At 41.7% G+C, this 21116-nt stretch overlaps 1 protein-coding gene across 2 annotated transcripts in view; it reads left to right on the top strand.

Annotated features, from left to right (window-relative positions):
* Positions 1-11923, top strand: part of cap2 (cyclase associated actin cytoskeleton regulatory protein 2) — a 243243-nt gene extending 231320 nt beyond the window's left edge. For both annotated transcript variants that reach the window (XM_043719122.2, XM_087978631.1), the window contains 2 exons: positions 3684-3824; positions 10615-11923. In XM_043719122.2, coding sequence (XP_043575057.2) covers positions 3684-3824; positions 10615-10698 — 225 coding nt within the window. In that variant the 3' untranslated portion in view covers positions 10699-11923. The remainder of the gene's footprint in view (positions 1-3683; positions 3825-10614) is intronic.
* Positions 11924-21116: the final 9193 nt, after the last annotated feature.

Below are 21116 nucleotides of genomic sequence, written 5' to 3'. Positions count from 1 at the left end.
GATGTGGGTGGACGGTGCCCTCCACCGCATCTCCTCCACTTCCCGCTCCTCCGCCCTTGAGCCCCGCCCCTCCAACCGCCACCAGGACAGAACCCCACTGGTCCTCACCTACCACCCCACCAATCTCCATGTACAGCGCATCATCCGCCGTCACTTCCGCCACCTCCAAACAGACCCCAGCACCAAGGATATATTTCCCTCCCCTCCCCTATCAGCTTTCCGTAGAGACCACTCCCTCCGCGACTCCCTTGTCAGATCCACACCCCCCACCGACCCAACCACCACTCCCGGCACCTTCCCTTGCAACCGCAGGAGGTGCAACACTTGCGCCCACACCTCCCCCCTCACTTCTCTCCAAGGCCCCAAGGGAAACTTCCATATCCGCCACAGATTCACCTGCACCTCCACCCACATCATCTACTGCATCCGCTGCAGCCGGTGTGGCCTCCTCTATATTGGGGAGACAGGCCGCCTACTTGCGGAGCGATTCAGGGAGCACCTCTGGGCCACCCGGACGAACCAACCCAACCAACCTGTGGCACAGCATTTCAACTCCCCCTCCCACTCCACCGAGGATATGCAGGTCATTGGACTCATCCACCGCCAAACCACAACAACCCGACGGTCGGAGGAGGAGCGTCTTATCTTCCGACTGGGAACCCTCCAACCGCAGGGGATGAACTTGGACTTCACCAGCTTCTTCATCCCCCCTCCCCCCACCTTGTCTCAGCCGGATCCTTCCAGCCCGGCACCGCCTTCCTGACCTGCAGTCTTCTTCTTGACCTCTCCGCCTCCACCCTACTCCGACCTATCACCCTCACCTTGACCTCTTTCCACCTATCACATTTCCAACTCCCCTCCTCCAAGTCCCTCCTCCCTACCTTTTATCTTCTCCTGCTGAACACTCTCTGCTCATTCCTGAAGAAGGGCCTGTGCCCGAAACGTCGAATCTCCTGTTCCCTGGATGCTGCCTGACCTGCTGTGCTGTTCCAGCAATAAAGTTTCAACTTTGATACTGGAAAAGCACAGCAGGTCAGGCAGCATCCGAGGAGCAGGAAAATCGACGTTTTGGGCAAAAGCCCTTCATCAGGAATAGAGGGCATAATCTCAGAGTAAGGTGCTGCCCATTTAAGAGAGAGGTGGCGAGCAGTTTCTTCTGATGGTAGTGACTATGAATTCTTTACCACAGAAGGCTGTAAGAGGTTGGGTCATTGCATGTTCAAGGTTGAGAGAGACAGATTTTCAATCAGTAAGGGAATCAAGAATTATGAAGAAAAGGCAGGAAAATGCAGTTGAGGATTCTCATTAAATCACAGAACGGACTTGATGGGCCAAACGGTCTACTTCTATCCTATGTCTTATGGTCTATTGAGCATTTCCCGCCCCTCCAAGTGTAACTGTTTGAGGGGCAGGAACTGTCCTAAGGAATTACTCAATAGATTCTTTCAAAAAGAATTGGAAAAGATCCAAAATGCTTAAGTCAATATAATTAAAATTAAAACATTAAGATGAAACAGTCTATTTACCTGGACATAGCAATTACTTTGTGATATACAAAAGAAATCTGTGACAGGCATGTTCCCTTAATATTGGGATTTCACAGAACAGGGATTGTAGCTACCATTTCTACTGCAAGGTTGATGTGAGTGTTTTAATTGTTACATACATCTCACATACTGAATTTAACATGTACATATACATTTTAAAAATGTTAATTTTGAGATCTTTAATCGAAGATGTGCTTTGACCTCATGCTGTCAATATGTAGAACACAACTGAGTTAACAGCAAGCAGGTTTGAAAGGGATAATAATACATGTTTGTGTTGCTGGCAAAGAACATTGTCCAACAGAAGTGCCAATCAGAAATTTGAGCGTGCAAAGTTCTGAAAGAAGATTTCCAGTCCTCAGAATCAAGTTCATTCACTCTGCTACAACATCTTACTCAAATGCACCCCAAAGTTAGACAGGAGATATGCTCTTATCTCTACTAAAAAACCTAATTTTCTCTATTTGAAAAATATTGAATTTGTTTCCATGCACAGAATTATGGAATTGTTACACACGCTTCAAATGAGCAAAGTGCTTAATGCTATTCTCCTGCCTTCTCTGCAATACACTGTGCAATCATCCTTTTTAGATAGTCCAAACCCCTTTTGAATGCATCAATTGATCTTACTTACACTATACTGACAGGAAATGAATTTCAGGCCCTAACCATTCACTAGTTTTACTGATTTACTAATTTTAGTTTTACTAATTTCTTTGTTCACAATTCTTTCATGAGTACTCTGTCTACATTCTTCCTGAATTTGAGTGCCTCGAAACTCTTCTCAGCTTTCTTTTCTTCAAGGCAAAGAGTCCTAGCTTCTCCATTCTATCTTCACTTTGTGAATTCTTTCTTCATCCTCCCCAATGCCTAAACATGCCTCCTAAAATGTGGCACCTATAAGTGGAGACATTACTCCAGCTGAGCTTAATCCAGTACATTATATAAGTTCAATATACCTTCTTGCTCTTGTACTCTATACCGCTATTAATTGGTCCATAGTACTGTATGCTTTATATGTAGAAATTTATTAAAAATGGCTACAGGGCTGTGAGACTGAGAGCTAAACAAACTCAACAAAGGTTCAACAAAACTTGTTCCGACAAAATAATCTGCCTTTATTAACAAGGAAGCTGTATGCAGAGCGGCTGAACTTGGAAAAGAGAGAGAGTTGATTACAGCTGAGTCTCTCTCACCAGTTCGCTCTTAGAGAGAAAAGCAGGAATCTTTATATTTAAAACTTATCAATAGTTATCAATACCTATCACTAGAGGTTACTCATCCATTAGACCGGTGCACTGAATTATGATCTGTATTATTACTTCCGTGGTTTATCATCTTCACTTCCCAAAACCTTGCGCCACAAATGTCATCTCATAATCTCGTCCTTGTTGCGGGCTCAGAGGATTTTGTGGAATGTCTTTACTTGGGCTTAGTCAGTATCCCAGGATTTATATGGAGCCTGTCAAGTCAAGCTCTGCCAAAGTTAGAGAATTTAGATGGACTTAGCCTACTTCAAGTCCTGCTGAGGTCAGCAACACTTGAACCTTTGTTATGGTCTTGTGTTGTGTCAGGCAGCTCTGAGGTCATACAAAGGACAGTCAAAATGTATGTTACAAACGGGTTGGCCAGTTTTCCCATCATACAACTATCTATTTCACACAATTCCACATAAATCTCTCAACCTGTCATGCCACCTTCAATGTCTTATGCAAATAAACACCCAGGTCTATTTGCTCCTGCATTCCTTTTAGAATTATTTTATATTGTCCTCCTATGTTCTTCCTAACAAAACACAGTTCTGCACTGGACTTCATCTACCTGTCTGCCAATTCTGTCAATTTAACAATATCTTTTTGAAATTTTACACTGTCCTCACTACAGTTCACATTGCTTCCAAGTTTCTTATCTTATGCAAACTTTGTGCCATGTGCACCAAAGTCTAGGTCATTAATATATAGCAGGAAACAGAAGAGTCTAAACACTGACCTCTAGGAAACACCACTGCAAACTTTCCTCCATGCTGAAAAACTTCCATTAACTATTAACCTTCTGCCACTCTTGTTAACATCTCATGATTTTTAAAGCTGGTAACTTATAGTTGGAATACAAACAATTTTCTTAACTGTTTTTCAGGTCATGGGCAAAGTACCTACTATATCTATAAATAAGACAGAGGGATGTCACATATACCTCAGCGAAGAGTCTTTAGGATGTGAGATTATCAGTGCCAAGTCTTCGGAAATGAATATTCTAATTCCTCAGGACGATGATTATGTAAGTTATAAACATTTACTGTTTTGTGTTTCTTTATACCTTTATTTTCAGATTCTAACATTACAAAGTGTTCCAGATTAGATTCTTTGAGAGTGTTTTTTTGGCTGCTATCCTCCTGGTTGCAGGGTGTCATTAAAAGTATGTAGCTGAGTTCTCAAGATGCAAAGTTATGCACATAAAGTACTGACTTAAATGTTTGTTCATTCCTTTTCCCAAAAGATTGTGTTTATTTGTCAGACTTGTTACACACGTTCGTTTAAAGTATCAGAGTGTATACTGTCTGCATTAAAACCCTTGAATAAAACTAGTAATAAAGTTCAATTTACACATTTTGAGGTCCTTGCAGCTCTTAGTCAATTGTAAGTTCTTGAACATAGGGTAGTTATCTTTACAACTGTTCCTGATGTAAGGCATATTCTGGCAATTCAGATATATAGTCAGGATATTTCAGTAAATGAGATTCCTAACTCACAGTGAACACAGAGACTGTTGAAATGGTTTAATTTGAGGCATTTTAATTTAAAAACAATAGAACAGTATCTTTAATTAATCATTTTAGAAAAGTATAATTATCCAATGTAGAACTTAAAACATGAACAGGGCCTGTGGGTATCTATCAACTGGGCCACCCAGGCTCTGTAGGAAATCCCTGCACAAAACTTGAATGTACTGGGGTAAAATCAATGCATGCTCCCAAGGCAAGTTTAGAGGTGGAGGCATTTAATCAGGCCTTGGTTAAGTCAGGACGGCCTTTCCATCAGTTGTCCTGCCTGACACCAATTGATGACCATTTAAGGGCCTCTTCCTGTACCACTGGTATTCAATCAGTAGTTGGTGGGGCAGTCATCTTGAGAAACAGATATTTGAGTACTTGTGCCTGTTGATACAGTTCACAGATGGCCTCATAATGAATATTTGTTTGAGCCCAAAGTTTGATGAATGAATTTTTTTAGAGAAGCTGTTCTCGCAGGTGGAAGTGGAGTGTTTGATTGCCACTTATATGAAGTTATAATATATTCTTTCTCAGAAGTGTTTCTTTCACTATATATTTAGTTGGTTGAGGCTGAGATGTGTAGTGCTTTAAAGCTTTTGTTACCGACACTTTAATGTCTCTGAGTGATTTACACATTTATAGGATTTCAAGGGAAGCTTTTCTCAATTTAGTTTTGAATGAGTCCCTTTTATTTAAGTGCCTTTCATGACTTGTTATTGTTCTTACATGACTTACCAGGCTCTGAAAGACGCGAGCTATGCATGATGCATGTTAGAATTAGGCAAGATTTTCAACAAAGTCCATCTCAACATTGAGTCATCTCGCCACATCTGGTATCCTTTTCTCAAGTGGTGTGATGTGATTCTAATTAGTCAGTGTCAAGTTCCCAATTGACACTTGTCATTACATATTAAATGCTTGACCATGTATGCAATCTAACCAAATCGCCTTACAAACTAACTATCAGGAAAATTAAACAGGGAAACCAGAACAAGTTCTTGGTGCGTTCAACTCACTGCCTCTTCCAGATGACCTCCATGTTGCCCACAGACAGAGTGCAGAGCAGGGAACAATCCATAGTGGAACCTGTTGATCCTGGAGGCTTTATCAGGTGATCGGGGTGGGGGGTGCATTTGGTTCTAGTCAGGCCAGATATGCCAGAGGGAAGTTGACTCATTTCAGCTGGAACTTCCAACAGTTGTGAGGGAGGGGGGGTGGGCAGACACATGGAGTTAGTGAGCCTAGCCAATTCTGAATGGAAACTGTTGAATGGCTCCTCATGCGGGTCTCCTGGCTCCACCCTGCCTCCATCTAGGGATGGGGCACCTGGATGAGTCTCAAGATACCTAATCTCACCTTTGTCCTGCCTTTGGTCCTGAGGACGAATGGGTGGGGTGATGGAAATCAGGTGTTAGCAACTCACCAGTAGCCCCAGAGCATTCTGGACCTGTCTCTCAACAGCTGCCAACCTGTCTACGGAGGCAGACAGTTGGTCATTGGGCTGGCTGCACTGCTGCAGCAGGAGCAATGACATGCAGTGCATCGACGAACTAACTGCATTGCTACATCTCCTCCATTGAGAGGGCCAGTGCTTCCTGTACGCGTGCCTGCCATTTCTGCTTCTCCCACGTATCTGAATGAAGTCCTTCATTACCGAGACCACAGAGTCATCTCCCACTAGGGGCTAAACATGTACTTGATCTCTGGTAGTGTTCTGACTGCCAATGGCTTGGAAGTTTCTTCCTCACTCATCTTTGGAACTGTTGGTGTGTGGAACTCTGTGCGTGCTGATGAAGCCCACTGAGATGTCATTGCGCATGCTGCTGGTGCATCCAAGATGTAGTCTTGATGATTATCCCTCCAATCCCTTGGCAAATTACAATATTTACAAGACGTTTAGACAGGTACATGGATAGGAAAGGTTTTGAGGATATGGTCCAAATGCAGGCAAATGGGAATAATTCAATTTAGGAAACCTGGTCAGCATGGACAAGTTGGGCCAAAGGCTCTGTTTCTGTGCTGTATGTCATAGTGAGTATTGAGAAGATTTGTAGCTCTGGTTGAGGTTCTGGATGTAGGTTTGCTCGTTTCCAGCTCAGTGAGCAAACCTACATCCAGTGCTGGATGTCTTTATGATCTCACCTGGGGAGATCTAGGAACTTTTCTCTATGCGATGGCTGATCCTTAGGACAATGGGTGCACTTGTAAAACACAAGAGGCAGAATATGTTGCAGTCACTGGTTAGTAGTAATGTTTGACTCCTGTAAATGTGACCTTTGCAGTGAAATGACAAAGTAATATTTATTTGGATGCCAGGATATTTGTGTCCCTGCATTTCTGCAGGAGCAGTCCTTGTCTTCTTCTGGTCCCTATCAAGTATATTTTCCTCAGATGGGGTTGAGGATATGGATGTCCGGCAACCTCCAACCTGTAGGTATTGCTCTGAGCAGTTATAGGATGTCTTCTCATTTTAATGACAAAAAGGGCAAAAGAATACAATGCAAGAGGGTAGCATGACTGTTAGGGCTGGTGTATGTGGGGGAAGAGATATTGAGGTGTTCTGAGGGAATGAGAAAGCAACACGCAGGGTCAGTGGTGTATGAGTATGGGAGATAATGAGAGCGAATGTTTCATGCAACAGAAGGGGTGTCAGAATATAAGCTTTGGTGGGAGATGTGTACAACTGATAAGTGTGAGGGAGCAACGGGTACAGTATTGCACTTACCCTGACAGAGCACAGAAGGTCATTCACTTTCTTCCAGCATAGTCCTTCTCACCCTGGAGATGACTCTGACCAGGCTAGTATGTTTTGGTGATTTGGTCTTCTATGCCAGTCTTTTGGCAAGATAATTCCTCTCCTCTCCCCTCCCCTCCCCTCCCCTATCTGTCCACAGGATTAGATTAGATTCCCTACAGTGTGGAAACAGGCCCTTTGGCCCAATCAGTCCACACCGACCCTCCCAAGAGTAACCCACACAGACTCATTTCCCTCTGACTAATGTACCGAACACTATGGGCAATTTAGCATGGCCAATTCACCTGACCTGCACATCTTTGGGCTATGGGAGGAAACCGGAGCACCTGGAGGAAACCTGCACAGTCACAGGGAGAATGTGCAAACTCCACACAGACGGTTGCCCGAGGCTGGAATCGAACCTAGGACCCTGGTGCTGTGAGGTAGCAGTGCTAACCACTGAGCCACTATGCCACCTCGATCTACAGGTCCTTCTTAGAGAAACGCTATATCAACCTCCCCTTCTCCAACAACTCTCCTGACTCCTTCCACAGCTGAGCAGGGCAGCTTCTAGATACCAGCACTCTAGCAGTTGTGCACTGGGTCTGGAAAATTACACATCAACAAGGGATGTTGGTCTCAGAGAGGAGCTCCGCTGAGCACAGAGTTGCTTCAAGGATGGCACATTATAAGACAGTTCTGAAATTGCATTTGGTTCTTGTCACATGGCCTGAAATGCCAACTAATGCAGTACATTTAGTTAAGATAGGGCGAAAAAAACTTTCATGTCCTCACCATGAGAATAACTCCACAAAACCCAATGTAATTTGCGCTTTGCCAAAAACCTGAAAGATTCAGTCCTACATTTCCATATTGCATAGAGAATGCAGGCAAGCTATGGAGAGAACATGGATAAGATTTTTTGAACATCCTTAACTTAATGAATCCACTTAGGGTTCATGAATCACATTTATTCAAGCACCTTGCCCAACTCTAGCAAAATTGTAGGGAGGCTATGAGATGCCTAACCCCCACATTGGAGCTGACCAGATCAGGAGTGCAGCTTCTGAGCTTACTATCGAACCCCTTATTCCATGCTGGTCAAAATTTGCCAACATTAGAAATAGAGGTTGGAATTCTGGAATTGTATCCCGCCCACTTTATTTAAAGACTATAGTCGGATGAATGCAACAAAATCCAGTTTACAATCCAGTAGGCCACTTGAGTGAAATTAGGAAGAGATTCTTATTCAAAGAATAAGGACATTCTCTTTCTAAAAGGAATTAGGTATTAACTCCAGGTTGAGATTTGCAAATCTGGTTAGGTAAGATTATGAAGAGATACAGAATTAGGACTGGTAAAAATAGTTAAGAAATAGGTGAGACATGACTTATTTGAATGGGAAATTGTTGAGTTTTTTTAAATGATGCTTAAATTTGGAAGTTTAATGTAAAAGTATTCATCAGCGGATTATTCATAATTCAACCCAGACCTTCCAAGATTAACATTTGAGGGGTAAATGTTGGAATAACATTTTACTTATTGTTAAAATACTTAGGGAAGTAAACGTAGGGTTTAGATTTTACAAGTCATCACTTGTTCATGACAAAGATGTACAAAATTTGAGTACAGAATTTTGTTTCACCCCATCAGATTTTGTGCCTATTAAAATCTCTTGAATATAAAATCCATGCTGACCAAAAGTTTCAAATTTCTCATGTACATTCTGGATCACAAAGTTGTAAGGACCGATATTGAAATGGTAAAATTTACCCCTTCGGTGTGCCAAATTCAAACTGCTTTTCATCTAGAAACCTGATTGTTTTACTTTATATTTATGTGTTTAGGCATCTAATACTATGTAACAGCAAACAAAATCACAGTAGTTTGTGTTCACAATTCAAAGTTGCCAGCTTGAATATGGCAGTTTCTCTATTTTAAAAATATTTTCGCAGATCTTCACTACTACATTGAGTTGTTCAGAAGAATTTATGTTGAGGGGAGCTCAGTTACTGACCATGAAATGAAAATAGATAAAAACTTTAGACTTAAGCTTCTGCTGTTTAAAGTTTGTGTGAAATTACAGTTTATTCATTGCTGTGCTATTGCCTTGGTTCTGAACATTGGCACTGCAGAGTAAAGAAATGCAAAACCAGAAAGGGGTCAATAGTCCAATCAGTCAGGCCTACTGAACATAACATTGTGTGCACATTCTTTAAGTCCTCCATTGCCTCTGGATAATGAAAAGTGACTGATGGGCCTTTTTTCTTTAGTTTCTTCATTTTATTTACTTTTGGTTTGGATTAGGATTACCGTTGGTTTTTCTTGAGAAGCTCTTACATGGTTCGCCGCTTTCCTATTTTAATGTGGATGTCATTCTATTTAAAATTAACAAATAGTGCTGTCACCTAAACAGCATAGAATGAAGTCTGATAGAAATGCTTTAAGCATTGATAAGATCACTTCAGAGTAATCTTTACCCTGTGCAACAAGTGTCCAAATACTGACCATGGTAATCCTAGGCATCTTAGCCCTGTTTTCACTTAATTTTGAACTTCATTTTGTGAAGTTGTTAGACTTTCAGGGCAAGAAAATAAAGGGTTATTGGCACAGTTGAGAGTAAGTTAGGAAGCGCACTTTTGGAGTTCAGGACCAGACCTGTTTGCAATTTGTGATCCTGAAGATTTTGCAAGGTATTTCATACTTTAGTATTAACATCACAAATTAAAAGATACAAGACCAATTTCTGCAATATAATTTAATGTTTTTAATCAACCAGTGCATACATGCTGTGAGGAGAAAGTGAGGTCTGCAGATGCTGGAGATCAAAGTTGAAACTTTATTGCTGGAACAGCACAGCAGGTCAGGCAGCATCCAGGGAACAGGAGATTCGACGTTTCGGGCACAGGCCCTTCTTCAGGAAGAAGAAGGGCCTGAAGAAGGGCCTGTGCCCGAAACGTCGAATCTCCTGTTCCCTGGATGCTGCCTGACCTGCTGTGCTGTTCCAGCAATAAAGTTTCAACATACATGCTGTGACACTTTTCTGTGGCAGATGGCACCTGAAGCCAAACCTTATGATCCAGAGGAAGGGACTGTCAGTGTACCAAATGCCCCCTTCTAGACACTGAACTCTATAAAATTATTTTTAATCAATCTGTTGGGACATGCTATGAAACACCATGGGTGTGACTTAATTCTGGACCATGATACTATGACAAGCTGCTTATGGAGGCGTCATAGTATATAAGAATACAAATTTAAGTAAAGAATATGCTGCAACAAAGTCTTGCCAAGGCAAAAAGCTGGGTTGCAATTGAATGTTTGAAAGGGAGATATTTACAAGCCTTCAGGTGAAGAGCAGGGGAGTGGGATTAATTGGATAGGTCTTTCAAAGAGCTTACACAGAAGCAAAGGGGCCAAATAGACTTTTTTTTGCTGTGTGATTATACCCCCTGCAATTTGCTTCTGAGAATTATTAGTGATCTGTTATTTAAATGTTAGCTGGCAGAATTATTTCAAATGTGAAGTTGAATTTACTAACAGGCATTTTGTTCCCTTTGTAGAAAGAGTATCCTGTGCCGGAACAGTTCAAGACTATATGGAATGGTTCAAAGTTATTTACTGAAGCAGCAGAAAATGTTGGCTAACTGCCAAAGTTACAACCTGCTCTGTAATTCATGTGTTGTATTCTAGAGTTATCGTTCACCATGATGCAAATTTACACTTTGTGTAGCCATAGCATATAATACCACAGTAGTCAGACACCTTGCGGTAGCTGCATTACAAGTAGAAGTGCAATGATCGATGGTCTTATTGGCAGTCTGTTTTTAGCAACTGTGGGTTACGATGCGTGATTATATTTTGAGTGTAATCAACATCTTTGTATGACAAAATCTCATCCAGTTCTTTAATCAGTTTAGATATCCTTGGATTTAAGATATTCAAAATTAATCATTGCACCTGTTGGTTTAAACTCAACTTTGTTATTGTGCATCACACCAGAATTCTCTTAAAGGGGCAAAAATGTCATTCTTGCCTCTCTTTTATAATCTCCATTGAAGGTTAGCCCAAGGACAACAATCTTTCACAAATAGTTGCTGTGAAACTATTTCAGTTAACGTTCCATACCTTTTCTTTACGTTGCCCATAAATTGCCCAACAAGATTTTCTTGGTCGGGGTGAATGTTGCCCGTTCAGGGGTATTGCCTTGACTACAAATTACAGTTTTAACAACTAATATTTTTAAATGTCTTCGTTAATACATTGCTGATTTTCTCAATATTGTTTTGTACACTAAAGTTAGCTGTTAATGTTAAATCTAAATATGTAGTTTATAAAGTAAGATAACATCTATCTTTTCATAAGATGTTGACATAATGTGATAGTAGGTAATAGCATAGATGCAAGCCACTTCTGTAAAATAGGTTTTAATTTGCCCCCCTGCAGACTTTTACCTTGAATGGCCAAGCCATTTCAAAGTAAATGACAGAATAGATCAAAGACGTAGATCTGCTCATCTGTATTGATCAGTGTTATGCATATGTAGTAGTCAGGTCCTGGCAGAGGCATTACAACGTAATGGCTTCTATAAACCTCATGTTATGCAGGTACCAAGATGTCCTCATCCACAGTATTGGCAAGATCAACGTAGACTTCTACTGTTCTAAGTTTCAAAGTTAATCCTTGACAATATTTTAGTGTAGAAAATAGCTACAGTTTGTTGCAATGTAGTATTGCAGTTGTTCCTGTTAATAAGCTTATTTTTGAGGAATTAGTTACTGTAATTTGTAATATCACTAGATAATTTGAAGACTATTGTCGTGTCAAAAGGAAGGTGTTCTGCAAATAAAAAAAACTTGCAAGTTCTAATTATCAATGTGGACCTTATTATTCCAGGTTTGGAGATTGTGGCAAATGTTGCCAATTAATCAAACTTGTCTCACTTGTGTTTTTAGGCTGTACAAGATTCACTCTTGAGATTTTGAATCTTAAATGAAAAAGAAAGTGATGCAAAATACATTGTAGGTCACAGTCTTTTTAGAGAAAAAAACAAGTTGGCACCAGGCTGGAACATTCGACAGAACCAGATGAAATTGATATTTTCAGTTTATGAATCTTAATAGTGTAGTTTGAGTTTTTTCTAAAAACCCCAATAGTGCATTGCTTCCTGTGGTTCTTAACCTCAACAAGCTTGATCTCAGGATTTCACAAAACAGTTTCCAGCTACTGAAATACTTCAGAAGTGTAATCAATGTTGTCACATAAAAACATGAGAGCATAATTTGCTGGAAACAACGTAGCTCCTCTGTTGCATAACATCATTAGCATTCATAACAGCCCACTTATTTTTGGAACCCGTGCCATGAACTCAATTGCATAGTTCATTACATGATAATGACAAGTTGAATCCCCTGCTGATCACTGCGCTCTTGACTAAATTCATCAGGGGGTCTTAAAACCATCAATGGTACAATTGTTTTGCTTTTAAGGGCATCAATTATGGTATTTACATGGCTTGCAATGGAAGTAGGTATTATATTAGCTTTGTTTACCATATAATGATTAGAGCCCTGTTGGTTCAAATGGTCTAGAATTGCAGGCATCTGACAGGAAATGGTTGTGAAAAGGTAACAGTATTACTGGCACCTAAAATATGCCATGAAGATGAATCATGTTTAATATTTCTTGAAGGACTTAAGTTAAAGGATTGTGATAATTTATTTCCTGTTTTGTGGAAATACCTGGAATATTTCTTTACATTGTAGACATTAGAAATTCTTTGAACAAGGCTTGCTAGAAATCATACAACTGGTGTTAACTAGGAGGAAGTGAGGACTGCAAATGCTGGAGATCAGAGTCAAAAAGTGTGGCGTTGGAAAAGCACAGCTGGTCAGGCAGCATCCGAGGAGCAGGAGAGTTGATGTTTCGAGCATAAGTTCTTCATCAGGAATGTAGGGGAGACCGAAGGGGACTGACAGATAAATGGGAGGGAAGTGGGACTGGGGATAAGGTAGCTGGGAATGCGATAGATAGATCAAGGTGGTAGGTGATGGTGATAGGTTGGAATGGAGGGTGGAGCGGATGAGTGTGAAAGATGAAGGACAGGTAGGACAGGTCAAGAGGGCGGTGCTGAAGAGCTTCAGGGCAGAGGAGACGAACTTGGGCCCCCTTGGACATCCCCCACCTTCCTGGTGAGCCCATGCTCGAAATGTCGACTCTCCTGCTCCACGGATGCTGCCTGACCAGCTGTGCCTTTCCAGCACCATGCTTTTTGCAACTGGTGTTAATTGTTCGACTGTAGACCCTGCTGTGATTGGATGGAGCCTGCATTATTATCGAGAATTACTGGGGTAACTAGCACCTCCACTGTCAATTGGAACAATCTTGTAGCAATATGTAGCAATAGCAATTCAAAACTGAACATCCATGAGGCACTGTGTCCTATCAGCAGTGACGGAATTGTATTCAACCACAATTTGTGATTCATGGCCTCGCTTGCTCCCCAGTACCATCAAGCCAGCAGGTCAACTGTGGCTCAGCGGAATGTAAGACGACATCTAGTTTGTAAAATAGGAATTTAAGAAAATAAATTTGCCAAGCTAGTGTAAAAACAGCGCTAAATGCATAAGAACATTTTGGGGTTAAAAGGATTTGTAATAGGACCGCCAAGTGCACTTAAAATGAGATATCAACTAGATGAAACTACAACACAGGACTAGCATGCCAAACAGAAAGGCAGCATGCAACACAAACCTACAGTAACTATTCAGACCTAAAGCTCTGCAGTCCTGCCACTTTGAATCATGAATTGTGGTAGATAATTAAGCAACTAACAGGAAGTGCAACATCCACAAATATCCCTGCCCTTAATGATGGGGACCCTGTCAGTGGAATAAAATACAAAACTAAAGCATTTTCAACCTTCTTCAGCCAGAAATACCAAGTGATGATCCATTTTGGCCTCTTCCTGAGGACTCAGCATCACAGATACCTGTCTTCAAGAAATTCAAATCACTTCATTTGATATCAAGAAAAAGCTAAAGGCACTGGATATTGCAAAGGCTATAGGTTTTAACAGCATTTTGTAACAGTACTGAAGACTCGTATTCAAGAACTAGATTTACCCCTAGCTAAACTCTCATGCAGCTGCAATTCTAACACTTACCCAACAACATGCAACATTTCTCAAGCATATCCTGCACATAAAAACAGGGTAGTAATTGACTAGGCTAGATTTATTCGATCAGTCTTTTTTAATCATCAGTTACTGAAAGAGTAGACAAGTCCAGCCTGGTCAATTGCTACCCAATAGTCTTGTGATTATCAGCAAAGTGATGAAAAGAATCATAGATGATGCTATCAAGCAGCATTTGCAAAGGAAACAAACTGCTCACTGATGCTCAGTTTGGGTTCTGACAAGCCACTCACATCCTGACTTAATTATGGCATTGATCCAAATGCATGGAAGTGTGGAACTTGAGAGGTGAGGTGAGAATGATCGTGCTTGGCACCAAGGCAGCATATGACAGAGAATGGCATCAAGGAGCCCTTTAAAAAAAAGTCATAGTCATAGAGTCATAGAGATGTACAGCATGGAAACAGACCCTTCGGTCTAACCCGTCCACGCCGACCAGATATCCCAACCCAATCTAGTCCCACCTGCCAGCACCCGGCCCATATCCCTCCAAACCCTTCCTATTCATATACCCATCCAAATGCCTCTTAAATGTTGCAATTGTTCCAGCCTCCACCACTTCCTCTGGCAGCTCATTCCATACATGTACCACCCTCTGTGTGAAAAGGTAGCCCCTTAGGTCTCTTTTATATCTTTCCCCTCTCAGCCTAAACCTATGCCCTCTAGTTCTGGACTCCCCAACCCCAGGGAAAAGACTTTACCTATTTACCCTATCCATGCCCCCTCATAATTTTGTAAACCTCTATAAGGTCACCCCTCAGCCTCCGACGCTCCAGGGAAAACATCCCCAGCCTGTTCAGCCTCTTCCTATAGCTCAAATCCTCCAACCCTGGCAACATCCTTGTAAATCTTTTCTGAACCCTTTCAAGTTTCACAACATCTTTCCGATAGGAAGGAGACCAGAAATGCACACAATATTCCAACATTGGCCTAAACAATGTCCTGTACAGCCGCAACATGACCTCCCAACTCCTGTACTCAATACTCAATAAAGGAAAGCATACCAAATGCCTCTTCACTATCCGGTCTACCTGTGACTCCACTTTCAAGGAGCTATGAAACTACACTCGAAGGTCTCTTTGTTCAGCAACACTCTCTAGGACCTTACCATTAAGTGTATAAGTCCTGCTAAGATTTGCTTTCCCAAAATGCAGCACCTCACATTTATCTGAATTAAACTCCATCTGCCACTTCTCAGCCCATTGGCCCATCTGGTCCAGATCCTGTTGTAATCTGAGGTAACCCTCTTTGCTGTCCACTACACCTCCAATTTTGGTGTCATCTGCAAACTTACTAACTGTACCTCTTATGCTTGCATCCAAATTACTTATGTAAATGACAAAAAGTAGAGGACCCAGCGCTGATCCTTGTGGCACTCAACTGGTCACAGGCCTCCAGTCTGAAAAACAACCCTCCACCACCACCTTTGAGTCGGTTCTGTATCCAAATGGCTAGTTCTCTCTGTATTCCTTGAGACCTAATCTTGCTAATCAGTCTCCCGTGGAGAACCTTGTCGAACGCCTTACTGAAGTCCATATAGATCACATCTACCACTCTGCCCTCATCATTCCTCTTTGTTACTTCCTCAAAAAACTCAATCAAGTTTGTGAGACATCATTTTCCACGCACAAAGCCATGTTGACTATCCCTAATCAGTCCTTGCCTTTCCAAATACATGTACATCCTGTTCCTCAGGATTCCCTCCAACAACTTGTCCACCACTGACATCAGGCTCACTGGTCTATAGTTCCCTGGCTTGTCCTTACCACCCTTCTTAAACAGTGGCACTACGTTAGCCAACCTCCAGTCTTCCGGCACCTCATCTGTGACTATCGATGATACAAATATCTCAGCAAGAGGCCCAGCAATCACTTCTCTAGCTTCCCACAGAGTTCTCGGGTACACCTGATCAGGTCTTGGGGATTTATCCACCTTTATCCATTTCAAAACATCCAGCACTTCCTCCTCTGTAATATGGACATTTCGCAAGATGTCACCATCTATTTCCCTACAGTCTATATCTTCCATATCCTTTTCCACAGTAAATACTGATGCAAAAATCTCATTTAGTATCTCCCCCATTTTCTGCGGCTCCACACAAAGGCCGCCTTGCTGATCTTTGAGGGGCCCTATTCTCTCCCTAGTTGCCCTTTTGTCCTTAATATATTTGTAAAAACTCTTTGGATTCTCCAAAGCTATCTCATGTCCCCTTTTTGCCCTCCTGATTTCCCTCTTAAGTATACTCCTACTTCCATTAAACTCTTCTAAGGATTCACTCGATCTATCCTGTCTTTCCCTTACACATGCTTCCTTCTTTTTCTTAAATAAACCCTCAATTGCTTTAGTCATCCAGCATTCCCTATACCTACCAGCCTTTCCTTTCACCCTAACAGGAATATACTTTCTCTGGATTCTCTGAAGGCTTCCCATTTTCCAGCCATCCCTTTACCTGCTAACATCTGCCCCTAATCAGCTTTCGAAAGTTCTTGCCTAATCTGATCAAAATTGGCCTTTCTCCAATTTAGAACGTCAACTTTTAGATCTGGTCTATCCTTTGCTGAGAATGGAGAAAATTCTTCATTGTCCCTTGATGCTCAGTAGCATTCCCATCGCTGAAGCCCCCACTATCAATAGCTTGGAGGTTCCCATTGACTAGAAACTGAACTAGACCAGTCATATAAATACTGTAGCCGCAACAGCAGGTCCGAGGTTAGGAATTTTGCAGCAACTAACACCTATCTCCCCAAAGCCTGTCCACCATCTATAAGACACAAGTTGGGAGTGTGATGGAATACTCTCCTGTTGCCTGGATGGATACAGCTCTAACAATAGTCAAGATACTAATGCTGTTCAGAGCAAGTTAGCTCCCTGGCACTTCAACTATAATATTTATCATTCACTCCCTTCACTGCAGTACCATCAGTGTGTATCATCTGAAGATACACTACAGTAACTCACCAAGCCTCCTTGAATCGCACCTTCCAATCCCACAACCTTTACCAACTAGTGAATAAGGGCTGCAGAAGCATGGAAGTGCCACAAACTTGGAGATTTCCTCCAAGCCACATACCATCCTGGCTTGGAACTATATAGTCATTCCTTTATTGTTGCTGGTCAAAATCCTTCTAACAGGATTCTAACAACAATTTTTCTAACAACAAAATCTTTATAACAATACTGAGTATCCTTACATTCCATGCAGGTTTATAGTGGCAACTCATTACCGATTTTTTATCAAGGCAATTAGGATTGGCATTAAATGCTGACCCAGACTGATTCCCATATACCATGAATTAAGAATAATAAAAAAAGACTGAGAGAAGTGGCTGCCCAGCTGACCCCTCCTATTTCTGAAAAGAACCTTCCTATTGAGTTAAGGATGAAACATTTTTGTTCTTCTGGAAGTGTGATTACAGGGACTTCTCAACATTGTATTTCCTGAGCAAGTGGTGTCTGCCAGGACTCCAAAGACAATATGATTAGTGACTTGACCACATGTCAGAAGACTAAAATGACAGATTTCGAAACATATGCTTTATCCTTTATGTCTTCCAGATGAAACCTAATGGTCAGAAATGTTTATTTTAAAAGGGAACATTTGGGGAGATTTTTCTTCTGATTTTTCCAGATGTGTCTGTGTGTATCTGCGCATGTCATGGTTTATTCAGAGCGATAAACATTACATTTCCTTGTCATCAACCTGTGTATGTTAACCGGTAATTGCATCTCCATTGGTTACATTTTGTTTTGATAATAAACCAATAATTTGATTTACTAAAGAAATCAGCTTGATTGATCATTTTATTTAAAACCTGATTTAGATAAGCTATTCAACTGATATTTAGGTAATTGGGAAGACTACTTTTTATTTTATGTAGCAACTCACAGAGTAGTGAGTGGGACTAAACCAACAGTGCATTCTTCCAGCCTCAGTCGTAACAATAAAATGTTGATGAGTTGAAGATTCTGTATGAGATTAACAATAGGATACAAAATATCTAAATTTACAATTTTCTGCACAGACATGAGAGCATAGTAGATGTTTGCTGCATACATTCCTGAGTTCTGGTGATGTAGACTTGATTTAAACTGAGGTAAAAACAATGACTGCAGATGCTGGAAACCAGATTCTGGATCAATGGTGCTGGAAGAGCACAGCAGTTCAGGCAGCATCCGAGGAGCTTCAGCAAAATCGACGTTTCGGGCAAAAGCCCTTCATCAGGAAACGGGCTTTTGCCCGAAACGTCGATTTTGATTTAAACTGACTCTAATGCAAAACATGAAGGACCTGTGAATTAATGATGTGAACATATTAAGCCTTTTTGTAGCAATGTACAATTAGAAAGTATAAATGTTTTCATCTGTATTTTTCATAATTTATATAATTGAGTACACGTAGAATTTTGTCTAACATTGTTCAGAATTTTTATTCATTCATGAAACAATAAGAATGGTATTTAGATGAACATTTAGACTACATTTATGATGGCTTGTGGGATAATGGGCTTGTTTACCAGTCAAGAGTGTGGTGCTGGAAAAGTGCAGCAGGTCTGGCAGCATCCGAGGAACAGGAAAGTCGGCATTTTGGACAAAAGCCTTTCATCAGGAAAAACAACCCTCTTTCACTTACTGTCATGCCAATTTTGTATCCGATTAGCTGCCTTCCCCTGGATAACGTGATCCAGGTGGCACAGTGGCACAGTGGTTAGTACTGCTGCCTCACAGCGCCAGAGACCCGGGTTCAATTCCCACCTGTGTGGTGTTTGCACATTCTCCCCGTGTCTGCGTGGGTTTCCTCCAGTTAGGTGAGGTGAATTGGCCATGCTAAATTGCCCGTAGTGTTAGGTGAAGGGGTAAATGTAGGGGAATGGGTCTGGGTGGGTTGCGCTTTGGCGGGTCGATGTGGACATGTTGGGCTGAAGGGCCTGTTTCCACACTGTAAGTAATCTAATCTAATCTAAAGTAATCTAGTTGAAGGCCTTGCTAAAGTCCATGTGGACAATGTTACCACTTTGCCTTCACCTGATCTTCTTGGTCACCTCTTCAAAAAATCAAGTTTGTGAGACATGATTTCCCATACAATTAGCCATGCTGACTATCCCTATCAGACCTTGTCTTTGCAAATGCATGTTGATCCTATCTCTCGGAATCCCCTCCAACAACTTATCCATCACTGACATCAAACTCACCGACTGCAGTTGCCTGGATTTTCCTTGCAGCATTTCTTAAATAACATTAACCACCCTCCAGTCTTCCAGCATCTCACCTGTGGCAGCTGATGATAAAATATCTCTGATAGGGATGCTGCAATTTCTCTCCTAGCTCCCTACATTGTTCTGGGATACACTTGATCAAGTCCTGTGAATTTATATGCCTTTATGGTTTTTTAAGACCTCCAGCATCTCTTCTATAATGTTCAAGACAGTGTTTCTTTCCCCAAGTTCCTTAGCTTCCATGTCTTTCTCCACAATAAGTATTGATGCAGAAATATTCATTGAGGATCTCACCCTTTTCCTCTGGTTCTACACACAGATGGCCTTGTTGATCTTTAAGGGGTCCTATTCTCTCCCTAGTTACGCTTTTGCCCTTAATAATACTTGTAGAAGCTCTTTGGATTCTCCTTTATATTATCTGCCAAAACTCTCTCATGTCCGATTTTTGCCTTCCTAATTTCCCTCTGAAGTGCACTCCTCCAACCCCTATGCTCCTCAAGGACTTTACTTGATCCAAACTGTCTATGTTGGACTTAGGTCTCTTTCCCTTTCTTGACAAAAACCTCAATAACTATAGTCATCCAGTGTTCCCTACTCCCACCAGCTTCGCCCTTTCACACTGACAGGAACATGCTGAATTATCATTATCTCACTAATGAAAGCCTCCCCCTTGCCAAACATCCCTTTACCTGTGAGCAGCTTCCCTCAATCATGTTGTGGAAGTTCCTGTCTAGTACCATCAAAACTGTCTTTGCCATTTGTGGACCAGACCTATCTTTTTCCATAACTATTTAAAAACTAATAAAATGATGGTCACCAGTGCCAAAGTGCTTGCCCACTAACATCTCAATCACTTGCCTTGCCTTACCTTGTTTCCCAATATGAGGTCGGGTTTTGCCTCTTCTGAGGGGGCGGGGGCGGGGGGTTGGTGGTGGGGAGTTGGGGGAAGCATCTACATATTGGTGAGGGCGCTGTGGGAGATGGGTTGGACTCGATTGACAGCCCTGTCAACAATGGTGCTGGGGAATCTTTGGTTGAGGAAGAAGGTTGGCATACGATACAATCAATATATTAGAGAAAAAGTTGTGGTGGGGGCCAGAGTAGGCCTTCTTTCTGAAGCAAAGGTCCGAACCCAGCATTACCCTCCTCAGTTTGGCCAAACCCATCCTCACCTTGAACAACTTCTCTTTTAACTTTCCTCATTTTCTTCAGGTCAGAGGGGTAGCCATGGGTACTCGCATGGGCTTCAGCTATACCTGTCTCTTCATGGGCACATGAAAGATTCCTTGTTCCAGCTCTATTACGGCCCCCACCCACAACGCTTTCTCCGCTATATCATTCCCTCTCTCATTCAGAATTAGAAAAGTTCATCAATTTCGCTTCCAATTTCCACCCCACCCTCACTTTCACCTGGTTCATCTCTAACTCATCCTTTCCCTTTGTTGACGTCTGTTTCATTTCTAATATCCACTATAAACCCATCGACTCCCATAGCTACCTGGACTATACATCCTCGCACCCTGCTTCCCATAAACATTCCATTCTATTCTCGCAGTTCCTCTGTCTTTGTTGCATATGTTCTGATGAGGTCAGCTTCAACAAGGGAGCCTCCAAAATGTCCAACTTCTTCCTCAACCGAAGATTCCCCCGCACCTTT

The sequence above is a fragment of the Chiloscyllium plagiosum genome, unplaced genomic scaffold (assembly GCF_037043375.1).
Source record: "Chiloscyllium plagiosum isolate Xiang-an unplaced genomic scaffold, Cpla_swu_hap1 HiC_scaffold_34, whole genome shotgun sequence".
NCBI lineage: Eukaryota > Metazoa > Chordata > Chondrichthyes > Orectolobiformes > Hemiscylliidae > Chiloscyllium > Chiloscyllium plagiosum.
The sequence above is the reverse complement of the archived record's forward strand: the minus strand, read 5'-3'. Positions and strand labels throughout refer to the sequence as shown.